The following is a 19,095-nucleotide window of genomic DNA, read 5'->3' on the forward strand; positions in this document are numbered from 1 at the left end:
TTCTTCTCGGCATCATATGCCAAGAATCTAGATTTCATCTCTTTAACCGAAAGGTTAGAGTTGTCATCTAGACCCTCGAAGAGTTTATCCATCTCACTCTTAAGGCGGTGAAGCCCTTAATAAGAGTCCAGTGCTCGGTACCAATTGAAAGTATAGAGATGGTAAACCTAGAGGGGGGGTGAATAGGTTTCTACAGATTTTAATTCTTTCTTTGCAATATTAGGCTTTGCGGAATATAAAGGTGAGCCTAATGCAAACTAGGTGAAGCAACCTATATGAGGATACAACTAACTCGAGCACGAAGGCTCTCACGAGCAGCTTAAATCACAAGTAAGGAGTTCGGTTAGAGATAACCGATAGCACGCGGAGACGAGGATGTATTCCCGTGTTCCCTTGCTTTGCAACAAGGTACGTCACGTTTGGAGGAGTGGAGGTCCCACGAAGGATTCCCCGCGCCACGAAGGCTCACCCTATTCTCCGGAGCCTATCCCACGAAGGAATAGCTCACTCACTTGTGGTAGACTTTGAGGTAGCCTCCAAACCTTCACAATCTTGCCCGGAGCAAATCCACAGCCCGGATGCTTCCGGACTCCTCTTGCCCACCTAGGGTTTCCAAGGAACCCTAGGAAGCAAGCTTCTCAATGAATACAAGGGGGAATGAGATTTGGCTTGGTAGAACGGTAGATCGGGTCCTCCTCTAACGATTCCCCGGAGGGATTTGAGTTTGGGTGGAGGAGGAGGGAGATCTGAGGCTTTTGGTGTTTCTAGCAATGGAGTAAGAGAGAGAGAGAGCTCAAGAACAGCTTGTAGTGTAGTGCCTAACTGTTCAGAGGTAGGAGAAGACCTATTTATAGTGTTCTTCGAAATATGGCCGTTGGTCACTTGCCACCTCAGCATTTTCCTCGAGAAACCCGGTTTGACCGGGCCACAGACCGGACAGCCCGGTGGTGAGGCCGGTCAGACCGGACCAGTGACCGGACTGCATTTGCTGGTTCTGGAGCTCCTCCGGTTGGCGGCCGGTTGGCGCTCGGTTGGCGACCGGTCGACCGGGCCGTGCGCCGGACCCTCCGGTCAGTAGGCCGGTTGACCGATCGGCAACCGGATTTCTTGTGTTCTGCTGGAGACTCTGGTTGGCGGCCGGTCGACCGGGGCGTGCGCCGGACTTCCCCGGTTGGCGACCGGTTGACCGAGCTGAGCGCCGGACAGTCCGGTTGCTGGCCCGGTTGGACCGGGCTGCAGACCGGATTCCTGCTGTAGACCCCTTTTTGATTGTTGTTGAAGTGGGGGGTCTCCTTTAGCCTTCTTGTTCCTTTGATACACCATTTATGCCTCATTGCCTAAGACCTGAGATTATCCTTATAAACATATTAGGACAAATACTCTAGCGCGGTGTCATTGTTACCAAAATAATGGATAAGGGTAAAATACCCTTACAAGTGTACTCCCCAGGTGAACTTATGAGTAGAGCTATGCCTCCCCGGCAACGGCGCCAGAAAATAGTCTTGATAACCCACAAGTATAGGGGATCGCAACAGTCTTCGAGGGAAGTAAAACCCAAATTTATTGATTCGACACAAGGAGAGGTAAAGAATACTTATAAGCCTTAACAACTGAGTTGTCAATTCAGCTGCACCTGGAAAAGCACTAGTAACAGGGTGATGTGAAAGCAGCGAGTAATATGGGAGTAATAGTAAAAGTAACACAGACAGCAGATAGCAGTAATATGAGAGCAATGGCACCGGAAAATAGTTGATACTACCTCCAATGACATGTAGAACGAGTATATGATGATGAGAGATGGACCGGGGTTCCCAGCTATCTACACTAGTGGCAACTCTCCAATAACAAGTGTTGGGTGAACAAATTACAGTTGAGCAATTGATAGGATTAAAATAGCATTAAGACAGAACATCAAGATTATTAATCATGTAGGCATGTTTTCCATATATAGTCATACGTGCTCGCAATGAGAAACTTGTACAACATCTTTTGTCCTACCAGCCGGTGGCAGCCGGGCCTCAAGGGAATCTACTGGCAATTAAGGTACTCCTTTTAATAGAGCATCGGAGCAAATCATTAACACTTGGTGATAACTTGTGATCCTCATACCTACGCCTTCCCTCCAGCTTATCCCGATTCTTGTCACTCGGGGCCTCGGGTTCCGGACATAGACATGTGCAAACAACTTGTAGATACAATCTAAGCAATAAGTATAGAGCTTAAATCTAAGATCATGCCACTCGGGCCCTAGTTACAAGCATTAAACACAACAAGATTGCAGCAACAATAATTTCATAAACTTTATAGTAACAATCCATCGGATCCCAACAAACACAACACCGATTACATCAGATGAATCTCAATCATATAAGGCAGCTCATGAGATCATTGTATTGAAGTACATGGGAGAGAGAGTACCAACTAGCTACAGCTAGAACCCGTAGTCCATGGGGGAACTACTCACGGAGCATGATGGAGGCGGTGGCATCGATGGAGATGGCTTCCGGGGGCACTTCCCCGTCCCGGCGGCATGCCGGAACAGAGATTATGTCCCCCGAATTGGAGTTTCGCGATGGCGGCGTCGCCCCTGGAGTCTTTCTGGAGTTTCGTCAATTGGTATCGAGGTTTTAGGTCGCAAGGGCTTATATAGGCGAAGAGGCGGCGCAGGAGGGGCACCAGGGCGCCCTCCCTACCTGGTGGCGCGGCCAGGCCTGGGCCCGCGCCCAGGTGTGGTGTGGTGGCCCCCAGGCCCGCCTCCGACTCTCCTTCGGTGTTCTGGAACCTTCCGGGAAAAATAAGATATTTGGTCTTCGTTTCGTCGAATTCCGAGAATATTGCCCGAACAGACCAAAAACAGCAGAAAACATGAACTGGCACTTCGGCATCTTGTTAATAGGTTAGTTCCGGAAAACGCATAAAAATATTATAAAGTGTGAGCAGAACATGTAGGTATTGCCATAAAACAAGCACGAAACATCAGAAATTATAGATACGTTGGAGACGTATCAAGGTAGCAACAATCAAGCTTTGGTTGGCGCGTGTCACTAGTTTTGTGGAGTGGTAGTGGTGATCCGCGTGCGCATGCCGTAGAAGCAGGGATAGGAGTATCCGAACTTGTATGCTTCATGTGAGTTCACTGGCGATTGATTGATGATGCGGTTGCTAAGATGACGTCGAAGGATCTCAATGAAGCCATTGGTGACAATGCCAGAAAAGAGTCATTTGTTGTTGGGGAAGAATGTATCTTTGGTTCTTTCTCCCCTCGTGCCATGTCCTGCCCATGCCCATCACCGCAGCTCGATGTGTCAGCTGCTACTAAATGTGAGGACATCGATGGGACGACGTCTCGAGTGATGTGGATCATGCTCGAGCTACATGAGTTGTGTGTTGACCCCTCTCCTCCTCTCTCGATGGTGCATCTACAGGTGAACTAGCTTGGGATCCCGACAGTCTCTTCCACACCACCACTAGTAGAGCCTACCTAGCAGCTTGCCTTCGTTGACCGTGGTGACAAGATTAAAGAGGCATGTGCAACGTTGCCTACCTCGAAGGCTCTCTTTGCAAGAGTGCTTTGTGACTTACTCAGTAGTTTGGAGGCAGCTATCCCCAGGTCTAGCAAAGAGATTGCTTGCCTCCTAACAGATAAGGCTGCAATGGGCAAAAATTAAGAAAGTGAAAAAGTATCTCAAGAGCATAAGTAATAAAAGTGGTGCCGCAAGAAACCGTGTCCGTAACTATTTAATGTATGATTCTCTTCTTTGAGGTAGAGGTTGTTTTTTTCGACTTCTTCGTTCATGTGTTGTGTGGGTTTGGTCTTGTGGCGTTGTTGTTCATCTGGACTTAGCCCTTGTTAATTGTTATATGGTTTTTGCTCGATTTTCAGCTAATTAAGCAGTCACATTTCTTCTTATAAAGCCAGTTGCGTACGACAGACATTAAACAGAACGACCAACACGCTGAACATATAGATCAGCTCACAAATCGGAGCATCTTACAAATTAAGACCCGTGCACCAATAGAAGCAAAACAAACACACACAAGTAGTATATGCTAGAGACGGAACCTTCCAAAAACCCAAAAAACGTAAACCAAAACGCCAGAATCGATCGTTCCAGCAACATATGGCCGGCCGCGCCGAGAGCCCCGAGACTAAGATCGGTGAGAAATCGACCGCCGGTGGCCTCCTCCATCCAGTGATCGATCAGGAGCAGCTCTTGTCGTCGTCGTCGACGTCGCACTGCGGCAGGGTGGAGTAGTAGGGCCCGGCCCGGTAGGCGACCTCGCCGGGGCAGCTCCGGTAGGGGCGCGAAGGCTTCTCGCCGATCCTGCCGCCGTTGAAGTTGGTGAGCACGGCGCACCCTTCGTTCCCGGACGCGACGAGGCGGACGAGGCACTCGGACGGGTCGAGCTGGCAGCTGTCCAGCTGGTACGGCACCTCCACGTTGAACACCCCCTTCTCGTCCGTCGCGTCCTTGCCGTAGAACACCGTCCGCCCCCTGTGCTTGTCCAGGCACGTCACCGCCACCGTGCTGCCTGCAAGCGATTCACAGTGTATCCGTCGGTCATTTCGTGAGCTCGACGCCGGCGAGAGGACCGGTATCAGTGAGGGGAACGTACCGTTGACGGGCTTGGCGTTGTAGGCGTAGGCGTTCCAGTTCTTGGTGCAGTCCTGGCACAGCACGGTGCCGGTTATCCTGAACTTGGACGCGCCGTAGTTCCCTCCGGCGTCGGCGCGCGTCGCCACCGCGAGCGCCACCAGCAGCAGCATCGACGCCGTCCTCCACGCCATCGCCGACGATTCTGGTTGGCTAGGTAGAGCTCGGCTTGCTGGAATGGATGCGCCGGTCAAATGTTATCGAGCTGTGTCTGAAGCTCGCGGCGGCTTTATCGTGGAGCTCCAGGTGCTCGACGTGAGCCCGACTCGTTTGGCCGACGACGACGTGCGCGCCATTTCCCGGTGTCGGTACGGCAGGATAGCCGGCCTCTCGTTGCAGCCACGACAGCGTCGGCCCAACCGGTCTGACGTGGAGGCCGCGCGTGCTGATGACACGCAGACATGTGGGCCATGCGGCCCGACCGCTGGTAGGCCCGCATGTCAGTGGCATCACAGTCTCACTTTCACTTTCCCCTCGCAAGGCTCTCAGCCGAGAACGATTCCAAGAGTCAAAGCACCGCCAAGCACCCGCTTCTCCACCAGCAATGGCCGTCGCGCGCACCGGCGAGCGACCGATTCTACTCGGAAATGCAGAAGCATCAGAAGCAGTGTTCGCAGCCTAAGCATTTGGCTCCGATGCTCGATCGAGCCCCTCCCCCGCCATGAGAGACCCGAAGCAGAAGGCAGCAAGAGCTCACAAGCCACGCCGCTTCAGCATGCTCGACAAGCTAAGGAAGCGCTACAGGTGGAGCTGGCTGCTCTGGGTGGCCCTCTCCGCCTACCTCTTCCTCCCGGCGCTCCCCTCCCTCCGCCGCTCCAGCTCCAGCTCGGACGCCGAGCCCCGCCCCGGCGTCCGGATCTACGCCTACGACCTCCCGCCCCGCTTCAACCGGGCCTGGGTGGACGCCGACGCGCGGTGCGCGCGCCACCTCTTCGCCGCCGAGGTGGCCGTGCACGAGGCGCTGCTGCTGCGGCAGCGGCGGTCGGGCCTGCGCGCCGAGGAGGCCGACCTGTTCCTGGTGCCCGTCTACGTGTCCTGCAACTTCTCCACGCCCACCGGGCTCCCGTCGCTGGCGCACGCGCGCGGGATGCTCGCCGAGGCCGTCCACCTCGTCCGCGCCGAGATGCCGTACTGGAACCGCTCCGACGGGGCCGACCACGTCTTCGTCGCGTCGCACGACTTCGGCGCGTGCTTCCATCCCATGGTCAGAGCTACTCTGTCCAAGCTCTAATTCTTGATAGCAGTTGTTTCTTCCAGTAGCTGTTCAAAGATAATTTGGTCGTTTCCTTGTTTTCTTGACCGTCGGTAGGAGTATATGATTCATTTCGTTGCATAAACACCAGAGTCTCGAACTAATTGGTACGAGTATGTGATTTAGTTCGTTGCATACTAACGAGTATGTGATTCAGTTCGTTGCATAAAAAACGGTCCAACTTACTCCTTCAATGGCAATGCAACACAGATAAATTTGGGAAATGGGAGTTGGCTGATTGTGTTGATTCTGGCCAAATAGAACCCAGTTGGTGCTGCAATGATGTGACACCAATTCACTATAGTTCAGATTATACTGAGTTGTTCATGTCCTTCCTATGTAACCATGGACTTACTGACAATACTCCCTTATTTTGCTTTGCGCAATGGATTGATCCACCAGGAGGATGTGGCCATTGCGGCTGGTATCCCGGAGTTCTTGAAGAGGTCAATCCTGTTGCAAACATTTGGTGTGCAGGGCAGGCACTCGTGCCAGGAGGTGGATCATGTGGTGATCCCGCCACATGTGCCGCCTGAGGTGGCTCGGGAGCTGCCGGAGCCGGAAAAGGCTCATCGGGATATCTTTGCCTTCTTCCGAGGCAAGATGGAGGTCCATCCCAAGAACAGCAGTGGCCACTTCTACAGCAAGTAAGTATCCACTTGACAAGAACATTGCCTTGAAAACTCTGGAACACTATTAATCGACTGTTTCGCTTGATCTTGCACATTCCATCAGTCAAATATTCAGGTCTCAGAAGTTCGTAAATTGCATCAATTCATGTAGAAAATGAGTTGCATGTTAGTTATAGCAAATCTCTTACAGAACCTTACAACCAAAATGATACGACAATACAAGGTTATTAAGTCAGCTTTGGACAGCCTCCAGAGTACATAATCTCAACTAGCATATGCAATTCATCATGTCCAGATAACAGTTTGACTTCATTATTTGCAGAAATTTACTGTTTACTTTGCAATTTCATCAGGAAGGTGAGGACTGAATTGCTGCAGCTGTATGGCCGCAACCGCAAGTTCTATCTGAAGCGGAAACAGTATGATGGATACCGGTCGGAAATGGCGCGTTCGTTGTTCTGCCTCTGCCCCCTTGGGTGGGCGCCATGGAGCCCCCGGCTTGTGGAGTCGGTCCTCCTGGGCTGCATTCCTGTTATCATCGCCGATAACATACGCCTACCGTTTTCCGACGTCCTCCGATGGCCAGACATCTCACTGCAGGTGGCAGAGAGGGACGTTGCAAACCTCGAGGCGGTGCTCGACCACGTTGCGGCGACCAACCTGACGACGATACAGAGGAACTTGTGGGACCCTGTGAAGCGGAGGGCGCTGGTTTTCAACCGCCCCATGGAGGAGGCAGATGCCACTTGGCAGGTGCTGAAGGAACTTAAAGCGAAGCTCGACCAGTCCCGATAGCAAGGGAGGAAGAGGTGATGTAACTGAGGTTCAGAGTTCAGACATTGATACCATCGGAGTGCATGCATTTTGAGCATTCTGCAGTGCCAAAGTTTAGTGGATAAGCCAGAAATCCTCTTGTCAGATGCTTCGGATGCAGCGCATCACCATGAGCATGCCATTTTTGAGTTCAGACTGCATCACCATGAGCAAGTCATTTTAGAGTTCAGAAATCCTTTTGTCAGATGCTAATCAGCTAATATCTTAACTGGAAGCAGCATAAGCTTATGCCGCGAAAGGGCAGCCTGGATGGCAAAGCTGCCTAGTTCTGCACATGAGAAAATACACCATTTTGTTCCAAGTGTAGGAAATGGTAACAACATAGGATCATGATGTGTATTTATGACAATAGTGATAATAGAGTAACTACAAGAGAAGTGTATCAATCAACACTGGAATTAATTGAAGTAGTTTTCTCACTATGATTGAAGAACCAATGCAATCAGAATAGTCAAATCTGAGCATTGAAAACTTTGCCGATGCCTAAAATGACAAGTGAAAGAGGATAGATGTAACAATCTCAAGTAACCAAGTTATCTCCACACAAATCCATTCGCGCGGCAAAATTGAAATGCATTTTTCTGCTCTCAAAAAGTTTTGGTATTTTTCTGAAACAAGTATAACCAGTATCTTTGTGAAATTTGGTACAAAAATATACATATACCAGTATGTGTCCTGCCCGGAAAAAAGGAGAAGAAATTGTTAGAATCCATATACCCGTTCCTTTGAGTGAAGATCTGACCATTCTCTGTTACATTTAACTATATTTTTCATAATATGCCTTGAGTTTTCTTGCACCTCTTTTACATTTTTAAGTCTTTGAATGAACATCTGACCATCCTAGCCCATCTCACCTGGTATAAAATCCACGGACTAGATTTACAGTTACATGTTAAAATTATGGATTTGCTAGTTCTCCTCGTGCATCTTTAAGTTGCAAGATGGATTGCAGCTCAGATTTTTCAGTTGCAAGTGGAGTTGCAACTAAGAAAAAGGTGCTCCATACCGTAAGATTTGGTTTGAGATTTGTGCTAGTCATGAGTTCCCCGGACGCACGTGCTCCTTGCTAGTGGAGCCACTCTCCATCCGCTTAGCATCATTTTCCCTTGGCGTCCTGGAGTTGGGCTGAGGTCGTGCGTTGCTCGTCGTCGCCTGCAACATGGCCGCCAAGGCCCTCTCCAAGGTGTTGCAAGGAGTTCAATGTCGACACCGGTTTGGACACTCGCGTTCAGTGCCAGTTTTTATTGTTGCGCTTGGAGCTTGCTCAGTTCGTTGCTAGCTGCGTCGAGGAGGCGTCTCGCCCCCTTCGTGAGGAGGTGGCAAGTCTCAGGTTGCAGTTGGCACGCGTTATTGATTTTTTGGAGCGGCATGTTCTTCTGGTGGGCAGGAGCTCGACACCGTGCAGGTTTCGTTTCCGCTTGGCTCGTCTGACCATAAGTTATATGTGGTTGAGGAAGAACATCTCTACATTTGTTTCTCTCCTCGTGGCAGTCACTGCAAGTCGCCGCAACCTGTTCTGTTGGTTACCTCTGAGAGCGAGGGCATGGACAAGGTCTTAGCTCCGATCACACAGATCATGCCTGACCTCCAGAAGTTGAGTGGCGGTGTGGTTAGGCCTCCTTCCGTCGAGGAAGTGAGGTCCAACTCACACGAGACCTCGGTTGTGGCTTCTTCGCCGAGTCAGACACTTGCCTTGGAGAAGAGTGGTGGTCTTGGCACTTCAGTCTCTCTCTCTCATCTGAGTCCAGCATGCCAACAATGCACGGAGCTATCATTGCTAGAGAGGCTTGCGTTTTTCTCACCACCTTGGCTACTGCCTACCCTGATCCCTAATCTAGATCTGCAGTTGCCCCCTCCCCCCAATGTCGTGGTGTGTCTTTGTCAGCACGGAGCTAGAGTGTTGTGTTTGTTTGTGGGCATATCCTTGGATCCGACAAGCCAAAGTCATCGGGTAGCAGTTCCCGAACTTCTGGCTACATGAATTTCGAAGGGGCATGAAAAGAAGATGTAACTGGTATCCTTTATGATCACCACACGTGGGCACGACCCATCTGAAGGTCCCTTTCGTTTGGCAACCTGATCGGTGGAGGGGAGGCTGCCACGAATAAGTTGCCAAAAGAAAATCTAAATTTTTAGTTACGGGCACCTTGACATGCCAGACATCTTTACTATTAAATTGGAGTTGGTCGTTTGACGCTCAACGCGTTTGATGGTCGTCATTGGAAGCATCGTGTCCATCCAATCTTATCTAACGGTCTCCAGTTTTTCCGATCTAATTAGGAAACAAATATCACTCATGGTATCAATCAATCCCGCGGGGGCATTAAAATACATGCCAAAAAAATTGAATCGCTTCCCACAATGTCTTGCTCTAAAAAAATGACAATAACTAATACCTTAACATTTTCTTTCTCTGGCACGTAAGGAAAGAAATATCCATGCATGGGGTGGTTTCCATGTTGCATGCATCGGTTCTTTGCTCTAGCTCGCAGATTGGTCGCCATTGAAACATTCGACATACAGGTTCCAACTTCCGCAGACACAAAAGGCAAGATTGAAAATAGAATCACGTAAACCCAAGAATTCAGGGATTACAAGCACATCTCTAAAAAAATTGGAGATTACACGCACATCTAATTGGATAATTAATCCACGGCCGCACATAGTCAACTTGCTCATCAAGCCAGGAGTCCCATTGTTGTTGTTCCCACCGCCCTGTAGCCCCGTTGCTACCGCCGCCCTGTAGTCCCACTGTCGCCAAGCTAGATCGGGGACTGCCAGCACGCCGCCATTATGAATCCTGGCTCAGAGCACCCTACCGGCCGCCGAAGGCCTAACAAAGGACAACTGCCCGCCTCAGCTCTCGCGTCGCCTCAGACGGCCTTCCCCGCGAGTGGAGCGGATGCGAGGAGGAGGAGGATCCATATACGCTCGCTGCTGCGACCACGACCAACGTTGACAAGAAAGGTATTTATATCTTGACCCCTTTAGAATGGCATCTGGATAAAAAAAATTATGGTGGAAATTTAAATATGAAAATCCACACGTCACTGTTTAGTTGTTATTTCCGCTCTGCTTTGTCAATTTGGTAATTGCACAACTATTTCGCCGTGATTATACCTATACGAAGTGAGGTTATTTTCCATCTCTTGCTCGATGGTAAATGGTTTAAGATGTTAATTTATCGGATTGGATGGTGGTGATCGTGCTTTGATACTCCTAGACAGATCAATTAGTGTCATCCCAACATGTTTTGCTTCAGATATCTGCATCAGTTCCATGACAAATAGAAATTCTTCTCAAGATCTGCATGCTGAATACATGCAATGGCTCTATTTTTGTTGTATAAATTCATTTAGGTCTGATTTGAATCAAATGCTGCGAGTTAAAAAGATGCATGGCAAAAGTGAAGAAGACTTGCAAGATCGGGTACTCCAAGAAATGTCCTTATGAATTTACTATGGTGACAATGACTCAAGGGATGGACATGGCAATCATGCTCAGTTAGTTAGGCAGTCATAAGTTGGAACTGTGGCCTGGTATTTCTTAGAGAGGTACTCACTAAATTGATTGACTGAAGATTGACTTAATTTCATTGTTCTCCACTATAGATTTTTACCCTTTGCATAATTGCATTATTTTGAATATTCGCAAAGATATATTTTTTAGATTGCCGCATATAGTATCGGCTCTCATATCCATCATTTCCATAAACAGAGTTCTTATGTAAATGAATCAAAATCTTCCCATTGAGCTGGCCAGATTCTTTGCTGCTGCAATCCTACCATTTGGGGTTCATCATATGGACCAGGACCTCAAAGATGAGAATTAAATTCATATTTATCAACAAGGAGAAGGAGGAGCCGAGGATGACACACCACTTAAGATTGTTGACTTTGGTGGTTCGGTCTCTCCATGTGCGTCCAAAAAGGTAATATATACATCAATCCAAAACTATCCATCACGCCATTCACACTGTGTCTCATATGATGAAAACATGTTGGTTCATGCATGTGAGATGTTACTATAATACTACGTGGCGTAGGAGGTTTTCAAGAACTACAACTATAAATTCAACATGTGGATGTCGTTGTCATTGCATATTGGTATATATCTCACCATGTGGCATGCCTTTGACTTGTCTATATATATAAATGGTGCTCACACGCTCGGTTCTTAAGGTTTTCACACATGTACTTCATCGTCAATATTTATGTTGCCATCACGCTTTCTATGATGAATTCCAGAAACTAAGCAAGGGACATTCGACCTTCTATATGGTGATGCACTTCATGATCTCAAGAACATGATAGGCCAGGTAGACCAGGACAATGCAATATCACCGAATTCAGTTGAACAGTGACACAATTATCGCAGTTCTATTAACAATATGATGATATCTATAAGAACCAAAAGATCATTTTTCATATCAGCGCCCAAGTAGTTTTACACACCAAAATTTTATGGAATATATAAACTTGCTCAAAGATGACAGAGTTTTACACAACCTACAATCGGGGCATTGTATGAGAAAATTGAGATACCAAATGCGCCAGAGAGTAGATCATATAAGAAGGGAATACTTGTGTGTACTTTTAGAAAGTTGAATCGATACTAGGTACCAATTAATCGTACATCAAATCTACATGCGCATATAGGACACAATATTGATAGACCGTAGCAACGCACGGGCATTCAACTAGTTCTTGTAGTGTATCACAGCGCGCCTTGAGATAACCTCATGTAAACAGATCGTGTCGAAGCATCCCCATGCTTCCATATATAGTTACAGCAATCCTTCTGGTAGTTAATAATTTTGGTCAGGTAACTAGACTTTAATTTGAGCAAACTTCATGATGATTTGAGCTAATCGAACATGGACACGACAAAGGCATGTGTTCAGGTTTGAAATCAAACAAGAACTGAAGAAAAGAAACAAGTCATTTTCCCATCCCATTACAAATTTGCAGTCGTTGGGCCAGTGTTACTACTGTGTTGAATACGAATTACATATCTCTTTGGAGGGGCAGGGTCTCTTAGAATCTCCTTCCGCAATGTGGAGGAGTCAACAGAAGGGAGTAATCAAATGCAGAAAACAACGGGACCTGCATATTGAAATCGACAAGTCCAGGACGACCACGTTGCCAGGACAAACCAGTTTCAGCATCGCAAATTGCAATTGGACAATGACAACCGTGACGAATGTGAACATGAACGAAACGTGTCGCCCAAACATTTCACAGCGAGTCAAAATTATGAGGAAAAGGTAAAAACGTATGCGGTTAAGGGTAGTCATCATTAACCAAACGAAGAAACTACAGGGAGCTTCTTGCACATGTAAAAATGAAAACGTCACCGCACACGAATACCATCAGGTTGGTTGAAAGGTCTGAAGCTTTGTTCTACTTAAACCTGTCGTTAGCCCATCTCCAAGCAGTCAAAATCAGCTCCTATGGAAGGGGCCATCATCTCCCGTTCCCCCAACACAAGGTATGGCCCCATAACCCCTGTGCTAGCTGAATTAATTCGTCATTATAGTAGTTCTACAAGTAATACAATTTTCCAGGGTTGCCGTGGTAACCGGAGGCAACAAAGGCATCGGGCTAGAGGTGTGCCGGCAGCTGGCCGACAACGGCGTCTCCGTCGTGCTGATGGCCAGAGACGAGGCCAGGGGCATGGCGGCCGTCGAGAAGCTCAAGGCGTTGGGACTCTCCGACATCGTCTTCCACCAGTTGGAGGTGACGGATGCTTCCAGCATCGATCGTCTAGCTGCTTTCCTGGAGAGCCGTTTCAGGAAGCTCGACATCCTGGCAAGTTTCTTATTTCTTCTGTCCGACCCTTTGGTAGATTGATAAACAAAACATGATCAGCAACTTGATCCATATGTATGCGGTATGCCACAGGTGAACAATGCCGCCACTGGTGGAAATGAGCGGCTAGATGATGTAATAATACCAGGCGTGGAGAAGGTGAGCTGAGCTGACCAGTTAACAAATTAATTTGTGCACAAACAGACTGAAACGAATTTAATTTGTTCAAGAAATGTACTACGTGCATCAGTTCGACGGCATGGATGTGCATCAGAGGCTGGAATGGATGAAGAACAATACGCGGGAGACACACGAGGCTGCGAAACAGGGCGTGCAGACCAACTACTATGGCACAAAGCACGTTACCGAAGCTCTCCTCCCCCTGCTCCTCTCCTCTTCCGACGGAAGGATCGTCAACGTCTCCTCCAGCTTCGGACTGCTCATCACGCCCGCCAAAGAACTCCCATGCATATATGTATATACATGACGTCTCTCTCTGTGCGTGCGGCTGCAGCATTTTGGCGCTGACGAGGTGGAGCTGAGGCGGCAGCTTGATGACATCAACAGCCTGACCGAGAAGAGGCTGGACAAGCTGCTTGATGCCTTCTTGGGAGGCTTCGACGACAGCAGTGAGCCAGAGACGTGTGGCAGGGGGCGAACGGCGGGGTTCTCGGCGTACAAGGTAGCCAAGGCCGCGGTGAACGCCTACACGAGGATGCTGGCGAGGAGGCATCCAGCACTGCGCGTCAACTGCGTGCATCCGGGCTACGTCAGGACCGACTTTTCCATGAACTCGGGGCTCCTCTCGCCGGAGGAGGGCGCGCGCGGCGTGGTGAAGTTGGCGCTGTTGCCTAACGGAGGACCCACCGGCGCCTACTTCGCTGAGGGCCAGCTGCAGGTGTCGTTCGTGTGATGATTTCTACTGACCTGTTCGCCACTTACCAGCCAGCAGCTATGGCTTTTGCTCCAACCAAATTGTCTTGCTTGCAATGTTAGTTAAGTACATGACTAGTGGTGTGGCCTGAGGACAGTGGTCACAGTGCTGTTTTGAAATTTCAAGACAAATTTCTTTCTATTGTTCCAATTCAATCAGTTTGGCATCCATGTCCCACTACAGGGGGCAAAATTGGGTTGGGTAATATGCTTCAATAGTGAACTAAATTCTTGACCAAACTTTGATCAAAGCCCTGACTAAATTTGGATGGAGAACAAAGGTAAGCAGGTGATATATGGAGCAAAATATATCATAATATGAACTTAGCCCATATATAATTTGTCATGTGCTTTCATGCCATGAGCTGCAGTTAGTCCACAAGCTTGAAACAGATCAAAACAATCAGAAAACCAACTAACCCCATGTCACACTTCATAAGTTCACATATCACAGAATTAATTAATTACCAAGATAAGCACCTCTAAATTTTGTCAATTGTCTTCATCATCCTCATTATCTTGCAGCAAAGCTCCTCGCGCCCTTGCCCTAAATAAAGAATAGCAAATGTTATAGCCAGGTGCATTAAACTTCCACATCAAAGTAGTGTTTGGAGGAACTTTGTACAACCTCCGAGGCTTGGGGGCTACTCGCTTCGTGGCTTTAGCTGGAGGGACTTTACTAGGTGAAGGCACTGTAGATTTGGATTTCATTAGTTAAGAAAGTATCATGCTATCTTCACTTCCAGTTATGCATGAAGAAGAAGCATGGTCACCTGATATTTTCTGCTCCACATGAGCTGTAACTTGATCGGAGCCCAAAGTCACACCAGACACACTTGGAACCTCATCAGCTATCAGCTTTGGCTTTGTTGCCTTTCTTCTGTCTAGGAAAGAAACAGCTTCAAGCTGTTTTTGCATGATTTCATTCTTTTCCTATGACACGGAAATATTACAAACATCATATCAATTGACATTTCCAGTATCCAACTAAACAAAAAATAACACAGGAATAGCTTCATCGTTACCCAATAAAAGTGCGCATCATTCAAAAGAACCAGCACATGCAAATGACATGTCATATTGAACCTCAACGATACAGGGAGTAACAGTCACTGGGCCAACACACTGGGTAACGTTGGAGCTTTAGTGAAGTCTTTTGAGAAAAAGCATGGATTGCTCAAGCAAGCATTTGTATGCAGTGAACACACACAGATCATGTTTTAGTGCGGACAAACTGTTAGACATTCCATGTAGACTTTGGAGTAAAAAAAGTTGTACAATGTCAATGTGCTAAAACTAGATTGTTCAACTGTTTGATATGTTAACAAGAAAACATGTGGATTAGTGGGCTACCCTGATGACCCCATTCATACTATTATAATCATCAAGCAGCAACAACAGAGTGCTGGTTAGGAGATAAGATGACCTACTCTTTCAGATGACAGGCTCACCATCAACTGCGACATTCGTTCCTGTTCTGCAAAAGAAATAAAACAATGCATTCCTGAGCAAGGTTTTGAGTAATGACTAAACCCTTTCAGCGCAAACCTAAGTACTGAATAAAAAATCAAGAGTAAATAAAGACATCGGATGACAGCAACCTCTGGATGCACTCTCCAGCGTAGTCCTATAAGCGGCGTAAAGCGCAAGCGAGATCTCGGCTACGACATCACTCACCGCAGCGCCAGTAACTCTCTGGAGAGAAATGGCAATGCGAGGCAGGCCCTTTGCCTTGGTAGCCACGAGCTTTGCACCATCAGGACCTGAACAGCGCGAAGATGACATTCTCAATCATGTATGTAATGTTTATCACAGGCAGGAGAATATTGGGGAAAACTGAAGTGGATGGTGTTATGCCAGGTGACTTGCGGAGTTGGTCGGCGGCGAAGAGCAGCTTCACTTCCCCGGAGGACAAGGAGGACTTGAGGTAATCCAGGAAGTCGGACCATGATCCGCCGATTCCAACATCGTCTCTCTTTGATTGATTCAAACGCACGGCAGGGCACGCGAGAAAGGGAATGCAAATATGGAGAAGCTGTGTGTCAGCAGCAATCAGAGGGGACTTGTTACAGACAGTTACTAGGAGGTAAGGGGGAGCTTACGAGATCGTCGAGGTCGGAGACGGAGAGGGAGCGGTCCCAGGCGAGGGAGTGGCAGTCGGTGGCGGCGATGCGAAGGGCGGCGGCGGAGCGGGCGTGGGCGCGGAAGAGGATGGGGCGTGGGGACGGGAGGCCCTCCGGCTTGGCCTCGCCGACGACGGAGCCGAACGCGTCCTCCAGGTCTACCGCCGCCGCCATCTCGCAACTAGGCCGGACGGCGACGAGGAGCGGAGGAGGCGCGGGCGCCGGGTAAATTGTTTTTCTTCTCCTCTTCTGGGTCTGTCAAAAAAGACTAGAACAGGCTTACGTAAGTCGCTCCTGAAAGCGTATTCGCAGTAGTATTTTCTGTGTTACGTATCTTGAATTTGAAAGCGAAAAGCTGTAAGATCGGAATGCTGACTTCAAGGCTTCTTACTTGGAAATTTGGAATGACATCTGAATGGATAATACTTCGATGTTTTTCATTTCTAGTGTTTCCTTTTTTTGACAGAAAACCAATACTTTATTGATTAAATCACATCAATACAAAGGAGTTCTCGGATGCAATCCGAAATAGAATAAGAAATAAAACTAGAGTTTACATCTTGACAAGACTTATCTAATACATGCGCCGCCATCAAGGACCCGCTTCACATGGCAAAATGATACCGAAGTGAAGCCACTCACCAACTGCTTGATACCAGCCACGACCAAACCAACGGGCGATTTTTTTCCATGCTTCGTGAGTTTAGTCGTTGCACCAGAGAGAGACAATCTGACGCGAAGATCCTCTTTCTCATTCCTTCATCTTGAGCTAGCTCAACCGCCCGCCGAAGAGCCAAAGCCTCCACATGCTCAGGTTGTTGGAGCCTCTCAATGTGTTGTCGACAAGCCATCAAGCAAGTGCCCCGGTGATATCTCATGACCACTGCTATACCCATGCACTCGGCAGCTTCAAAGATCGCAGCATCATAGTTAATAAGAATTGTACCTTGCGGCGGCGATGTCCAAATTGTTGTTGTACGATTGGACACACACCAGTGCTTGATGTTTTTGTTTGTATAGATGCTTCTTTGATCATATTAACATAAGCAAGAATCTTCATTAACAAGTCTCGAGTCCTATCTGAAAATAGATTGGAATATCTGGAATTTGGAGTCTATATAATGGTCCCAACCTCTAGCCTCAAGATTGCATTGTGGGCGGCACCACCGATAAGGCAGAGGAATAGAGGGTAGGCCGAATAGCTCCAACCCTAATTTTCCTACACTTCACACACACATGCGGCTAGGATTTGGCTTGACGTTCGAGTTCCTCACCTCGTTACGTGCCACCCAAGATCATTTGAGCGAGATAGGAAATCAAAGAGCCCGCTCTTTGTGGTGACCCAGCGTACCACTGCATGGTGTAGTACACAAGTCGTTGACATAACACAAGTGAAACACCGTTCCACTCATATTACATCTCTCAGAGTGGTACAACAGAAACATATGTGAGTCCAAGGTATGTCTATAGAAGTACACACGAACTGTTTACATAAGATCCACATAGCCTCCTACTTTACAGTGAGGTAAAACTTCAAATAAAGCTCCATAAGAACGACTCGTAGTCTATCTGATTGCTAACTCAAGCTTAAGAGCTACTTGGCTTGCTATAGAAATCTAGCTACTTAGGTGCTAGGATTAGGGAAAGGTTCCCTTTTATTACTAGTCTAGGTTTCCATCATAGGCTGATGCGTAAGTTGACTCCATTGACTTCTTTGATTGGATTCTTCATCTTGTTGCAGTTGATTCCTTTGTCTTCGAGTTCCACGGTAGTTTCTCCTTCGGTGCCTTGATCTAAGAAGGGGGTTCAAATGGGATAGAATGAGTACGAGCGTACTCAGCAAGTTCATATTAGGAAATAGGTGTATCATGCACTAGCTACAGCCATAGACCGAGAAAGTCATAGGCCAATGCAAGTTTTCATAAACATTTCTTCAAAAGGTTTATTTTATTCGAAAACTATGCCCGTCGGTCTTCACGGAGTTGACTAGAACTTCGTGGAGTTCCTTTCTCGCCGCGTTCGCAGCTCCCTTCCCGAACAGGGAGTGACGATCACAATTCTTGATACCCTCTGCAGAGGTGCGTTACTTTACCCCACAAGAGATCTTAACCATGTTGCCGGCCGAGAGTATGTCCTCAGCTCGTCCACACTTCCTTTGGTGTGAGGCCCAGTATATAAGATCCAAGCCAATCACTGCCTTCTCCGCGACCCTGCAAACCCACCCTTTTGTCCAACCATACACCTCCAGTAGACTTTCCCCGATAATACGGCTTTACTCATGGTGTACTCCGGACAATCCCTCATAGATCGAAGAGCTTATCATCACTAATGGATGGGGATTTAAAAGGATTTCCCAACCTATTGCGGCAGATGCCTCCAAGCACCCCACCGGCTCTCCGATCCGTTGGCGTGCGTAAGGGAAAAGATACAGCTGACTTCCCCGAGCCATTATAGATCTTATGGATAACGCGATATGTACGGCGCTAGAATCACTGGACGGCATTGGTAATTAATCCTAGGGTGATATAACCCATGCAATGGAACCTCCACCATATCAACACATACCATGGTTCCATTGCCCACCACATAGTCATATTCATAATTGTAAAATAATACTTTGCTTTTCAATGCATGAGTGATAAGTATAGTACTTTGCATATAGTTTGATACAAATAATCAAATGACATGAGCAAGCGATGAACTTGCCTTTCTTGACTGCAAGATTATGCAGGCAAAAGCTTCGATACGTGAGAACTCCAAATGCTGAAATACCATCATCGTCCGGTAAGGACAATGTTTAAAGAATTGGCAAAGATGCTATAATGCATAGTATGAGATGCAATCGTCCCGAGCGTA

The 19,095-nt window shown here is 47.8% G+C and overlaps 4 protein-coding genes across 5 annotated transcripts; 2 read left to right on the forward strand and 2 right to left on the reverse strand.

Annotated features, from left to right (window-relative positions):
- Positions 1-4,201: 4,201 nt before the first annotated feature.
- Positions 4,202-4,789, reverse strand: LOC124647727. The gene is made up of 2 exons (XM_047187615.1): positions 4,618-4,789; positions 4,202-4,533 (listed from the first exon to the last, which is right to left on the reverse strand). The coding sequence occupies exons 1-2, from the start codon at positions 4,787-4,789 to the stop codon at positions 4,202-4,204; spliced, it is 504 nt and encodes a 167-aa protein (XP_047043571.1).
- A 384-nt stretch (positions 4,790-5,173) lies between these two features.
- Positions 5,174-7,759, forward strand: LOC124708778 (probable glucuronosyltransferase Os03g0107900). Its single transcript, XM_047240443.1, has 3 exons — positions 5,174-5,859; positions 6,310-6,554; positions 6,893-7,759. The coding sequence occupies exons 1-3, from the start codon at positions 5,317-5,319 to the stop codon at positions 7,332-7,334; spliced, it is 1,230 nt and encodes a 409-aa protein (XP_047096399.1). The 5' UTR covers positions 5,174-5,316; the 3' UTR covers positions 7,335-7,759.
- Positions 7,760-12,650: 4,891 nt separating this feature from the next.
- On the reverse strand, positions 12,651-16,413 carry LOC124708783. 2 transcript variants are annotated; one of them, XM_047240446.1, is made up of 8 exons: positions 16,219-16,413; positions 15,974-16,091; positions 15,718-15,879; positions 15,547-15,593; positions 14,890-15,049; positions 14,745-14,808; positions 14,597-14,663; positions 12,651-13,211 (listed from the first exon to the last, which is right to left on the reverse strand). In XM_047240446.1, the coding sequence occupies exons 1-7, from the start codon at positions 16,411-16,413 to the stop codon at positions 14,609-14,611; spliced, it is 801 nt and encodes a 266-aa protein (XP_047096402.1). In that variant the 3' UTR covers positions 12,651-13,211; positions 14,597-14,608. The 2 variants fall into 2 exon arrangements, with proteins under 2 accessions (XP_047096402.1, XP_047096401.1); XM_047240445.1 differs by lacking the exon at positions 12,651-13,211 and having other exon boundaries at positions 14,412-14,663.
- Positions 12,826-14,096, forward strand: LOC124708781 ((+)-neomenthol dehydrogenase-like). Its single transcript, XM_047240444.1, has 5 exons — positions 12,826-12,863; positions 12,940-13,183; positions 13,277-13,342; positions 13,434-13,658; positions 13,716-14,096. Exons 1-5 carry the CDS (start codon positions 12,826-12,828, stop codon positions 14,094-14,096), a joined length of 954 nt encoding a protein of 317 aa, XP_047096400.1.
- Positions 16,414-19,095: the final 2,682 nt, after the last annotated feature.

The sequence above is a fragment of the Lolium rigidum genome, chromosome 4 (genome assembly GCF_022539505.1).
Source record: "Lolium rigidum isolate FL_2022 chromosome 4, APGP_CSIRO_Lrig_0.1, whole genome shotgun sequence".
Lineage (NCBI taxonomy): Eukaryota > Viridiplantae > Streptophyta > Magnoliopsida > Poales > Poaceae > Lolium > Lolium rigidum.